Source organism: Euprymna scolopes, chromosome 14 (assembly GCF_053919585.1).
Source record: "Euprymna scolopes isolate OS-2025 chromosome 14, ASM5391958v1, whole genome shotgun sequence".
Taxonomy (NCBI): Eukaryota; Metazoa; Mollusca; class Cephalopoda; order Sepiida; family Sepiolidae; genus Euprymna; species Euprymna scolopes.
The window spans coordinates 24,427,280-24,440,843 of record NC_136495.1 but is presented as its reverse complement, the minus strand read 5'-3'; the positions used below and the strand labels follow the sequence as shown (position 1 = coordinate 24,440,843).

The 13,564-nt window shown below is 35.7% G+C and overlaps 1 protein-coding gene across 1 annotated transcript in view; it reads right to left on the bottom strand.

Annotated features, from left to right (window-relative positions):
• Positions 1 to 2,921: 2,921 nt before the first annotated feature.
• The window catches only part of LOC145293349 (uncharacterized), a 147,123-nt gene continuing 136,480 nt past the window's right edge, over positions 2,922 to 13,564 (bottom strand). Inside the window, exon 3 of the mRNA XM_080139990.1 lies at positions 2,922 to 3,082. Coding sequence (XP_079996116.1) covers positions 2,922 to 3,082 — 161 coding nt within the window. The remainder of the gene's footprint in view (positions 3,083 to 13,564) is intronic.

The following is a 13,564-nucleotide window of genomic DNA, read 5'->3' as shown; positions in this document are numbered from 1 at the left end:
CCTTTTGCCATTTATAATTTAGTAATATCTTTTTTATCCACTAATAAGTTGCTTTTAGTAACATAGAAAGCTTTTCGTATTCTTTTTTTTTCAAAACTAGCCGATTTTATTAAAGTGGTCTTATCATTTTGACCAGGTGAAACTGTTTGTTTTTTAAAAAATAATTATTAGATCAGGGTTAAGGTTTCGAATGAAGCAGATTTCATTTTTTCCATCATATTTTCCCTTTTGGCAATGGTTTCAACCATTTGTTTGATACAAAATTCGATATTAGACGTAAACGTTTACTTTCTTAAGTGGTCTTATGATTTTGACCAGGACTATATATATATATATATATATATATATATATATATATATATATATATATATATATATATATATATATATACACACACACACGCACACACACACACACACACACACACATATATATATATATATACATATATATATATATGCATGTATGTATGTGTGTGTGTGTGTGTGTAATGTGACTAGCACATGCCCCAGGTGTCATACCCCCTCTCTCTCTCTCTCTCTCTCTCTCTCTCTCTCTCTTTCTCTCTCTCTCTTCCCATCTATCTATCTATCTATCTATCTATCTATCTTATATATTATTCGATTCCAAACTCGTAAAACTTCAATTTTTATTTGATTGTTCGAGCTTTCTATCTTTACGCTGCAAGCTGCACCGGATAAATCCTGGGGTCATTTAGTGTACCGCCTGCGCGCGCTCGTTCATGGTCGTTTTTTCTTCTTCTCTCTATTATAGTACAAATACTTCAACTTTTGTATGCGTATTTTTGCGCGCGCGTCAATGCGTCCGTTTGCATACATGTATGTTTCAGTGAATCCCTGTCTATATCTATAAAAAATATACAAAAAAAACAAAAACTTGAGTCCTCTTTTTTTATATATACCTTTCTTTTCGAACGCTGATATGTGTGCATATCAAATTAGCCGAGAAACGTGAATTCATCGTTCAAATGTCTACCGACAGGATTTTCTTTCCACTAGCATTTATCAGATTGCTAATCACTTGCCTCCTCCACGAGGGCAGAGTTAGACAAAAGTGTAGTTTTTAAGTAGGAGACAATATAGCTCCTAAAAAGAGGGCATTGAGATAAATAGAAAAATTGTAAACGGACCCGTGTAATATTATCTAAGCTAATCACTCCCAAAAGAATAGATAAAGTATTTTACTTACCTTCTTCCCAGGAGGTAAGACGCAATGGCAGGTATGGGTTAGTGTGATCTTTCCTATAAAAATGCATCAGCAGCCCAATAAGCATTCCTCAATAGAGGCCACTCAAGCGACTAGCAATAAATTGACCCCTTTTCAAAGAGAACGGGAAGCCTGGGTAGATGGAGTTCCTGAACCTGAACAGAACTATATTTTAGCCAGTTAGAAATAAAGTAGCCATCAGACTGGTGGTCGAGAAGGTATACCCGACTGGTAAGAAAACACCTACTGAAGCAAGTAGTCTGTCAGAACAGATACTATGCTTTGATCCTAGCCAAAAGCACAAATAACAGAAACACTGTTGGTTTCGTTTGGCATTTTAATGGCATATTATTAATGGAAGTACCTGTCATAGTTTAATAGGATACCGTAAGGTGGGGTGACTCTGGCAACCCGGAGTGACTTTGAGCCATTAAGAAAAAGAAAAATAAAGATAATAATGCGTAAAAAATATTTGATCTCTGCATTTTTAAACATAATTTCTGGGTCCCATACGAGTTCACAATTTTACAGACACATTGTGGTGCAGCATTTTCAATTTAAAATGGCCGCTTGACTGCATGATTTTCCTTGCTGAAATTTTTATCTTCAAACTTCTGTGAGTGCAAAGAATATTTTTCATTGTTTTGTTAAGATTTGGTAATATTACGCAGTAAGAAGAATAAACACTGTCAAAATAAGTTAATTAATATGATAAAACACACTATTGGTGAGATTTGGGGGTGGCCAAAGTCACCCTACAGTGTGCGGACATGTGTGGGGTAAATTTGGCCAACCCAGTTCTGCATAAAATTTAAAATTGGATATTTTATTTTGACAAGATATTTAATCTTTTAACTTTTATTTTCCTGTTAAAAATGGCAATAATGTTTATACAATGATAATTTCTGTGTTTCAGCCAGAAAAATACCAAGGTCATATCGACTAGTACAAGAAGCGAGGCGCTACGACTCAACTCTTCAAGAAAGGTGTTCGGTATCCAGAAAGAATTATGAACAGTACAAAAAATTCGACCAGTTTTATACTAGCAGGAACAGTAATAGGACAAACACTGGTCTTGTATGTTGTGTACAAAACAAAACTCTGGTAAACATGGACTGAATGTACGCCGAACAAAGTTCGCTATAATCGTTCTAAATCTGTATGGTTCAACCACCACTTTCAGAGATTGGTTTGATTCGGTGGCACTTCCATACTATAAGAAGCTACAAGGAAAAAAGTGGCTCTCATTTGTAACTTGTCATTACACTTAAGTGAAGACATTCTAAGGGAATGTTAAGAGAATGACAGTCAATTAATTTGCCTTCCACCAAATGCAACACTTGTGTTTTCTTTGCACCAAAGAAGGTGACGTAGAGACTGCTTCTCTCCGGGATTATGATTATACCCAAAAAATCTCAAAGCATTCTAAAAAAAAAAACTTGTTCTCAAAATTTTGAAGAACCTCATGGAAGAACTAAAAACCAAAAAGATCTTGTGGTGGGCTTCAAAAACATGTCAAGTTCTGAAACACCTTTCGCAAATTCCATCTGATCTGTCGGAGTCAATCAGCGAGGTCTTTATTTCGGAGTGAAAAAACTGGAAATTGCTCCAGGAAACAACATTTCAACAAGACCTGTAGAAACACCAGATAATAGCGGAGATGATGCTCAATATGTTCCCGTGACAGAAAGTCTCAATTCCGAGGTTCTTCGGGGGTCAACATAGTGCCAGTTCCCAGTTCTCCAGCAGCAGATCCAATATCTGAGATGGTTGCTTCCTCTTCAGATGCTGGCATAGACACTGTTACCAGTAATACATAGTCAAGCGGAGACGAATGGACACAATCCCAGAATGCTAAACCAAAAAAACAGACAAAACATTTTCGACATTTGTGATTGAAAAATGGCTGGTACCGTATCAGTATATACCACGTGTCAAATTTGGCCAGAATCTATAAAGCTTGTGATTTGATAATAAATATCAAGTTATGGAGTGTTCTGGTTATTTCAAAATATATACTAAAATCAATGTGTACACTCTTGTTTTAATGTTATATAGTCCAAAGTCACCCTATGCCGGGGTGACTTTGACCGCCTAGAATATCTGCTAACAATTACTAAGCATGTAATATTTGACAAAATGTCCTTTGTTCTACGTGTTGCGGTCCACTTTCTTTATAATTTAACACTAGCAAAAAGTGTGTGTGTGTGTGTGTGTGTGTACCTTGTTGAAAAAGATTACAAACATATTGGGCCTAATTTGGACCAAAGTCACCCCAGATTACGGTACTCTAGAAAAATTGCAAAAATAGACATGAAGAGACTCGTTGACATTCCGTTCACGTCACTTCAGCCAACCAATAATAAACAAATCACCCCGAAAGGAAAAGACAACCGTACTATCCTCGATTCCACTAAATAAATCATATAAAGTTTTTCTTGACTGAGTTCTAGTTTTTGCTTACATTGTATACCTTTTCATTTATCTTTATTTAAAGAGTTAGGGAACTGTTAGTTTAGGGTTAGGGTTGTGGGGATTCATAAACTCCCAACCGGATGTTTACCCGTTGGCTGTCACAGACAAAATTTTGCAAACGCGTCACTACGCATAAGCTTGACAGACCAATCCAGTCAAAAAAGAGAAAAATGATAAAAATTAATTAGCCGATGAAGTGAGGTTCGATAAAAATTAATTTAACAACTAACGTGTCTGCGGGAGCCGCCTAAAACGATAAAAGCTAAGGGTTTTTGTAAACGAGAGAGAAGGAAAACAGATAGCAAGAAGACAACACACAGGTGCAGTTAAGCCAGCAAACACTTCCTGATAACGCGGTGAGTTAGGGTATACATGAAATTGAATAATCGTCTTCAGAGATAAATCTGATGCTACCAGATCAGTAAGTCCGAAGATAATGGCTTCTTGACCTAAAGGTCCTGGATATGACCTTAAACTATATCCGATGGTGAGGCCCCAGCTTGCCGGCTCTGGGGAGTGTGGAGCCACCCTTTAATTGCCATTGCTCCCAGGTCCACTCTGACCCGGAGTGGTAGTACCTGTTAGGGTCCCAACTATGGGTTAAATAGAAACTGACTTGCAAAAAACAAATATATTCTATTAAAAACATTTTCTTCAAAATCACCGGATTCGACATTAAATAACCTGAAAAGGGTTGATATGCAGTAAAACAAAAACAACCAAAAAATCAATCCTGGCCTAAAATGCATAGTAAATTGATATTGTATTTTTTTCTTTCCATTTGCAAAACTTGATGATGTTCTGCTGAGTCAAAAAACAAAATACCAATCTCATCTACAAAACAAACAGACCAAACACCCTGAATAAATATTTGAAGATATAACAATCTAGAAGACTAAAACATTTTTTTCTTAAATTGTGACATAATGAATATAAGCACGTGGCAAGATGTCGGCAGCAGCGAAGGATGGCTGGCTTGGGAAGAGATTAGCAGCAGCGGAAAAACGCGAATATGCAAATTAGAAAGTGTGCGCGAGAAGAAAAGGAATAAAAAGAGAAATGCACCACATGGTTTGCAGAAGAAAAGTGCGACGTCGAAGAAAATGGACGTGTAAAGTCGAGAACGAGAATACGTCGGCTGTAGCCAGCATGCGAGCAGATGAAGGAGAGACTTTGTAAATGGTGTCGAAACGGGAGAGTAACATTAATAAAAACTTTTGGTAAAAAATAAAAAATGCCGACCGGGATCTTTATTTATTTCCAGTTTTATTTTTATGAATTACTAACGTGAAATTTTATTTTATGAATTACTAAAGTAAAGTTATATTTTATGAATTACTAACGTGAAATTTTATTTTTATGAATTACTAACGTGAAATTTTATTTTATGAATTACTAAAGTAAAGTTATATTTTATGAATTACTAAAATCAAGTTTTATTTTCATGAACTACTAAAGTAAAGTTTTATTTTTATGAAGCACGACAGTAAAGTTTTATTTTTATGATGTACTAAAGAAAAGTTTTATTTTTATGAATTAATAAAGGAATTTTTTTATGAATTACTAAAGTAATTATTTTATTAACTAGCGAGGGTACCCTGCGTTGCCCGAGTGTTTGTTTCCGGGACGGGGGGGATTTTTAAAAAATGTTAGGGTAGGTAAGTAGGAAGGATCAAACCCGGAGTCATGAGTAAAAGTAGGAAAATAAAGTGTGAAAAAAAAAACAAAAAAAAAACATCTGCAACTTTAACAGTTCGGCCACCAAGAAAAGTCCATTCCAGTTGTTTAGGAAAAAACAAACAAAAAAAACGACTACGGTAGGTCGGCGCGAACGTGAAAATATAATGTGAATTGTCCAGCACGCTAACCACTACGCCACAGAGCACTGCAGATTAGTTTAGTGATTTTAAATAACTTTACATGAAAGAACTACGAAGCCAAACCGGTGTTCTCTTCTCAACTGTTCCTTGTGAACGATCCCCAAACGGTGTTAAGTGGTGGCAGGGGGAGGAGGAATTTATTAGAGAGAACATATTTTACCACTTCCATTGATCTTAACCGATTTTGGCCGTGACTTCTCAGCAGAAAAAGTATAGAAATCTAAGATTATCGAGGAATTTGAGAAATAATAAGCCTATAACACACCTCAGATATTGTTCTGCCGTTTGTGCATATTATATTTGCATGAAATATCTTGATTTTTACTATTAAGGTCAAAATCCCACGGGAAAAAATTAGTTCATTTTATTTATATAGAGATTACTAAAGTGAATTTTTTTTAATGAATTACTAAAGTAAAATTTTATTTTATGAATTACTAAAGTAAAGTTTATTTTTATGAATTACTAAAGTAAAGTTTTATTTTTATTAATTACTAAAGTAAAATTTAATTTGCATGAATCACTAAAGTAAAATTTTGTTTTTACGAATTACTAAAGTAAAGTTTTATTGTTATTACTTACTAAAGTAAAGTTTTATTTTATGAATTACTAAAGTAAAAAATTTATTCTTATAAATTACTAAAGTAAAGTTTTATTTTTATGAATTACTAAAGTGAAATTTTATTTTTATAAATTACTAAAGTAAAGTTTTATTTTTATGAAATACTAAAGTGAAATTTTATTTTTATAAATTACTAAAGTAAAGTTTTATTTTTATAAATTACTAAAGTAAAGTTTTATTTTTATTAATTACTAAAGTAAAGTTTTATTTTTATTAATTACTAAAGTAAAGTTTTATTTTTATTAATTACTAAAGTAGAGTGTAACAGCCGCGTTACAAAATTACTAGTTCGGTTATAAAAACTCCGAAAAGGTTTGATGTGCTGAAAAGAAAATGACCACACCAAATATCATGAATAAATATTTGAAGATATAAAGAACTTGAAAGTTAAAACTTGTACCAAAATTACCGAATTCTGCATTAAATAACCCGAAAAGGGTTGACATGCCGTGAAACAAAACAATAGAACTATACTAACTTAGAGATGAAGGCACAAATTATTCTTCAAGACGCTTTGCTCGACTCTTTTGTTCCATTTTATTAGCAACTTGTACGCAAGTTGATCTCGTTTGCCATTGTTTGTTGGTTCGGCACTTCACTTGCTTTACCGGCGTCGAATTCTTTGTGGTGATGAGCGACGATAATTGCGGCGCCAAATTATTAGAATGCGTCCTTATTTTCAAATCGACGCTCGCTTCTTTCTTTGTTGCCTGAACCGGTTTAGAGGAAGTATTTGTTTGTGGGTTGATGTCATTCTGTTGAACTTTGCATGTGATTCGCCCCGTGTGTGAGTTGCAGCTTATTTGTGTATGTGTGTATGTGCATGCGTATGTGTAACACTAATGTACGAGGGGCGTTCCAAAAGTAATGCCTCCTATTTTTTTTTTATTCCGGCCGAATGGATCAAAGTAGATTGCAAATTGCACTGTTATGATAACTGAACTTATGCATTCATGGCCTGAAAGTTCCATCTCTCTGTTACAAATATTGATGGTGTGAGACTCAAAGAAAGAAACCCCTGACATGGACGTGCACCAGAAGGTAACTATGTAGAAATATAAATTCTGGAGAATAAAAGGTCACTTGCTTTAATGGTATCACTTCTTTTTTCGTAACTCTTCGGCATTTTTAGTTAAAAATAAGACGCTTTACTTTTGGAACGACCCCCGTATGACAAAGCGCTCTCCAGACGCCAATGCACAGCCATCGTGCATCGCTGGCAAAAGTGCATTGGGAATGGTGGTGACTATCTAGAAAAAATAAATTATGAACCATAAAAGGTCGTTTTTTTAATGCTATTATTTCCGTCTTCAGAGCTCTTTAACTTTTTGAAGTAAAAGATAGGAGGCTTTTCTCTTGGAACGACCCTCGGATATCTTATCTTATATGAATGTGTGTAAGATTAATGTGTAGCTTACGTATGTGCCTGGACGCCTGTTTATTTCTAAGAAAGCGTTTAAACAGGATAATTGGCTTTTGTTGCTTTTATTGTTAAACTAGTCATATTTCTCTATAGAGTTCGCGAATATCGTGCCTCAGGATTGTCTAGTCTGTATGATATTCGTTGGTTGCAATTATTCGTTTAGAGATAAAGGCACAAATCATTCTTCAAGACGATTTTCTCGACTTTTTTGTTCCATTTTATTTGCAACTTGTACGCAAGTTGATCTCGTTTGCCATTGTTTGTCCGTTCAGGACTTCACTTTTTATTTATTTATTTTTTTTACATGGGGGATTACCATTTATCAAGGCCCGGAAGCCACTCGGGGATAAGGGTTATTGTGTGCACAACAATCAATGGGATAATATCGTAGTAATAGTTGATATTGAAGATTTGGTAGTCTTTGGGGCGATTAATCAGGAATTTCAGCGTTGAATTCTTTGTGGTGATGAAGCTTTTTACACTCAAGACATAGAACAGCGATTCTCAGTACTTGTATGCAAAGTAACGGAAGGTTTGGCCCAACATACACAAGGAAATGATGCATCAGCTACATTGCCAGTTTCACTTCATTAATTTGAGGCTCCGCGCTTTTGCTTATAACATGAAAAAAAAAACATGTACAATTTTAAAGAAGTAAACAAATATTCTTTTCTTTTAACATTTTGTTTTATGTCCGGCTCGTATTTTTTTATAAAAAGACATTCCTCTAAGTCTGAAAATAAAAACTTGTTTATTTTATACAAAGGTTTCCAACGAAAAAATAAAAGTAAGATAAAAAATAAAATTAAAAAAAACACAGCAGGAGCAATTTATTATGCCTGTAGTCGTGCTTTACTTTGTCATGTCTGAATTTGTCGTGCCTAAATATCACACGAATAGAAAATCAGTAGGAGCAGTTATCGATCTCTGTCGTACATTTGTCGCGCCTTAATTTGTCGTTCACAAATAAAAAATCTGCGTAATAATAAATTAAATTAGTCGCTGAATCAGAAAATAATAATTACAAATAGTGAATCAATGAGATGACATTTTTCAAAGTGATATGCAAATCATGTAGGCCGGGTTCGTTGATTGCGTGTGCATGTAGCAATCATTATATAACTGTTCTACTGAATCTAGTGGGCGATGCTCTTTTCTCCTCTCGACTTTATCTTGATTACAGAAGAGACATTACGAGTGTGTATCTCTGCTCTATCGTTATTTTCATGGCAGGTGTTCGACTGAGCTCCAGTCCCCTCTGTAAAATATCAGCACTCGCCTAGGTATAACTATTGTCATCAATTTCCTTTATCCGTGCCAAAAACTAAACGAAAATTCTATAAAGTTTCTTTCCTAAAAATGCCCTTCTGTAGGAAACAATATCGTGGGGCTGCTTTCCAGCTGATTATAACATGATCGTTTTCAAGTTTGATGTAAACAAGTTTTTGGTGAGTCGTTGTTTTAAATAATCAAACTCTAACCAAGTTTCACCTCCATCTATCATTCGGGTATTGTCTTCCCGGCAACCTAACGCTTATTAACCCTTATTCTCGAGTAGCCAGTAAGTAAGGTTTTGATGAGTGGTAAACTACTGATGCAGAAAATTAAACACGTTTATAAATAGATAAATATAAACGGGTGCGTATACTAGGGTGTATTTTAGTAAAAACGTATTTGAAGTGCGCACACCAGTGTATGCGGCATATCTGCAGTAATGTCTGCTCGTCACAGACAGTTTCCCACCAACAAAGATGAGAGCATTGAATACAAACAGACGTCACTTTCAGTAGAGAGAAACAGAAAATAAGAGAAAACGAGAAAGGGAGAAAGAGTGAGAAATAGAGAAGGAGAAAGACAGGGAGAAAGAGAGAAGGAACGAGAGAGAGAGAAGGGGGGAAGAAGGAAAGATAGAAAAAAAGAAAGATAGAAAGTGAAAGAGAGGAGGAAAGAGGTGACGAGGCTACCAGCAAAGATGAGAGCATTGATTACAAAAAGACGTCACTTTAACTTTCAGTAGTTTGTCAGAAAGAGAGAAAGGGGGAGGATAAGAGGGAGATAAAGAAGGGGAGGGGTTACGGAGTAGTTTAAGGGCAATGGAACACCTTTTGGACAGCACTCAATAACCAAGTTAAGGTCATCGCCTCAACGAGACAAAGTTGGCCCCGATAGTCGGGGTTTCTTTTCATTTCAACATATGTCTCTTGTTTATGCGATCGGAGAACATTGTTACTAGCACGAAGCTTTGACTAAAGAATGGATAATATATGTACATAATATACAAGGGGGGTGATGCGAAGAAACTATAGGCAAATAGATAGAGGACAGATAGAAAGACAGATATAAAGAGATTGAATGAAACAGAGATATGAACATAAAAGAGTATACAGATAGATGAATATATATATATATATATATATGTATATGTATATATATATATATATATATATATATATATATATATATTAATTACATATTTTTTGATGATGAGGTCTTCCTACGAAGTATATTATCAAACACGGTTACACACATTGGATCAACATGTATAAGTTTAAAATAAGTTCAGATTTAAGGAATATTTACTATTAAAAAAATAACTTCGTTTTTGTCTTCTTTGTTAGCACTGACATATTTACATTTCTTCCATCTCTATAGACATATTAGCATATTACACGCAATGCTCACAAATAATTACAAATGCTTTATATATATATATACCTTTTCACCTTTTTTTCTCGTGCTTCCTCTAAAATTATTTTTCTAAATAATAAAAAACATTTCTGTAAAGTCTGAAGAAGTTGCTGGATCGTAAATATTATTCGGCAACTGAAACATGTGTAACTAAACAGATAAAACGGTAATAAAAAATAAACCACACACACACATACACACACACACACATGTAGTTGTTTGTGAACATTGCGTGTAATATGTTAATATGTTTATAGAGACTGTTAATGGTCCCCGATACACTCTGGCACCAAACTGTCTGCAAATATTGACCTTCTACCGCTCCAGAAGATATCTCACTACTGATGCAATTCTCTACCTATATAAAAGTCAAGTACGTCCAAGGATGGAATACTATTGCCATATCTGGGCAGGAGCTGCTAAAAAAAGCCCATCCTGCCTTGACAGAGTACAAAATAGACTTCATGGCTTAGTGGGGGATGCCCTTTTCTCTACCCTGCAACCTCTCTCCCACAGAAGAGACGTTGCGAGCCTATCCTTGTTTTATCGTTATTTCCATGGCAGGTACTCGTCTGAACTCCAATCTCTGGTCCCCCCTCGCCAATCTTTCACGAAAAACACCCGTCTAGCTGAATCCACTGTGAAAAATTTCCCCCCACTCTATATCTGTGCCTAAATAAAAACGTGGATTCCATTTTGATTTAGGCACAGATATAGAGTGGGGGAAATTTTTCACAATGGATTCAGCTAGACGGGTGTTTTTCGTGAAAGATTGGCGAGGGGGGACCAGAGATTGGAGTTCAGACGAGTACCTGCCATGGAAATAACGATAAAACAAGGATAGGCTCGCAACGTCTCTTCTGTGGGAGAGAGGTTGCAGGGTAGAGAAAAGGGCATCCCCCACTAAACCACAAAGTCTATTTTGTACTCTGTCAAGGCAGGATAGGCTGTTTTTAGCAGCTCCTGCCCAGATATGGCAACAGTATTCCATCCTTGGACGTACTTGGCTTTTATATAGATAGAGAATTGCACCAGTAGTGAGATATCTTCTGGAGCGGTAGAAGGATCCCACCATCTTTCCAGCGACCTTAGCAACAGACTTGATGTACGTGTTCCATTTCAGATCAGGAGTAAAGGTTAAACCCAGAAACTTGTCAAAACACGGGGCCTCACCCAGACGAGAGCCATCCATCACAATTGATGTCAGATGGGGATCAGAGCGTTGATGATGTAAGGGTAGGAGTTTGGTTTTGGATGCATTAAAAGTAACCAGCACATCTTCCCCCACTGAACCACGCGCTCGAGATCAGAGGAGAGAGAATCAGAGAGAACTTTGTCATTTACAGCCTTTGATGTGTTGCCGTAGATGGTCGTGTCATCAGCATAGATGTCAACGAATGATTTAAGTATGTGTTAGGGAGGTCATTGCTGTAGACCAGGATTGACCCCTGAGGGACTCCAGCATTTATATTGCAGACCTCCGATTTTTGTCCATCTACCACTACTCTTATGAGCCTATCAGGGAGAAATGATTTAATGATTGAGAAAACATTTCCAGTTATACCATAGCTGGAAATCCTGTGAAGTAGACCCGTATGCCATACCTTATCGAAGACCTTTGATATGTCAAGAGCAATTGCCCTAGAAAGGAAGCCTTTGTCAAGAGATTCACTAATCCTGTGGGATATAACCGTCAGCACATCTGCGGTAGATCTTGCGGAAACCATATTGTGTGTCACTAAGAAGGTTATTCCTGCTGAGGTGGTTGACTATTTCTCTATTTAATATGGATTCCAGCAACTTACTCATAACACACCGGAGAGACTTATTGGTCTGTACTGAGAGGGAGATGACTTATCACCTGAATTCTTAAATACAGGGCAAACTGATGAGGTCTTCCAGGGAGTCGGAAAGCACTTCTCCTTAAGCTACAAAGACTATTCCGCGTTTTATTCTCGTGAGAATTCGTCAGGCATAAGCCGCAGAATATTCTGTGTAGCTTAATTGCCATATATGTATTTTCATAACTTATTACCTAGCTCTACTCATGTATTGAGCACTGTTGAAGTAAATACTGAAAAATTTAGTCATCGTATATTAATTTATGTGATTAAGTGACGTAATCATATATATATATATATATATATATATATATATATATATATATATATATATATATATATATATATACTCTTTATTTGTTTTTACATAAGCTATAATATGTTGCTACACAGTCATGAGCATGTTTCGGTCAGCTAGTTATCAGTAATTAGAGACATCTTCAGGCGATACAGCTTATACGAAAGCAAAGTTTGCAATGAAAATATAAAGTCCTCTTTTTAGTCTACAGACTCGAAATTTGATATACAGGGTACTGAGATTTGGGAAAATCGATGTGATAGGTTTTTGGCCAGAAATCTGGCGATTAAGGGGTCAAAGTTCAACGATTTGACCTTTGAGAACTCCACCAAAATTCTCCGACAATTTTGGGTCTACGCACTTGAAATTTTAGATATAGTTTCCTTGGACATGGATCTAACTTAATAACTTGATTTGAGCCTAAAACAATAAATGTTAAGGGGTTATAATAGGGGTCAAATTAAAAAAAAATTTACCTCTGTGGTCTCTTCCAAATTACTCAGACAATTTCTGGTCTAAATATTTGAAATTTTACATAAAGGGTATTCAGAGATAGGGCAAGCTTTTTCATCAGTTTGGGTCGAAAAGTTTTAGTTACCAATATATAAATGTATGTATGTATGTATGTCTGTTTGCATGTTTACCTTAAACTTTCAATAGAGGCGACGCATTTTACCAAGATCAGAATTGTTTTAAAGTTCAACCTTTCATATGACAAATATCGAAAAATTGGCTAAAAACATTAATATCTTCCACTTAAACTAAGCAATTTTCTACAGAGGGAGGGGTACTTTTTACGCCGATATTTTTGAAAGTTATCCTCTCCTTTAGATTGTCTAGCCTTAATTTAAAAATATGCCGCTTCCGGTTTGGCGGTGGTCGTAACAGCATAAACGTTACGTTTTACCCGTTCTTTTCTTTCTTTGCGGTACGAGTTCGAGCCTGTCTTCCTACTACCACTTTTTTTTTTTTTTTGCTCAACATACACATCCAAACAACTGGGCAACGCCGGGCTAAAATGCTAGTATATATATAATGATAACACGCACACACGCACACACACACACACACACACACACACACACACACACACACATATATATATATAT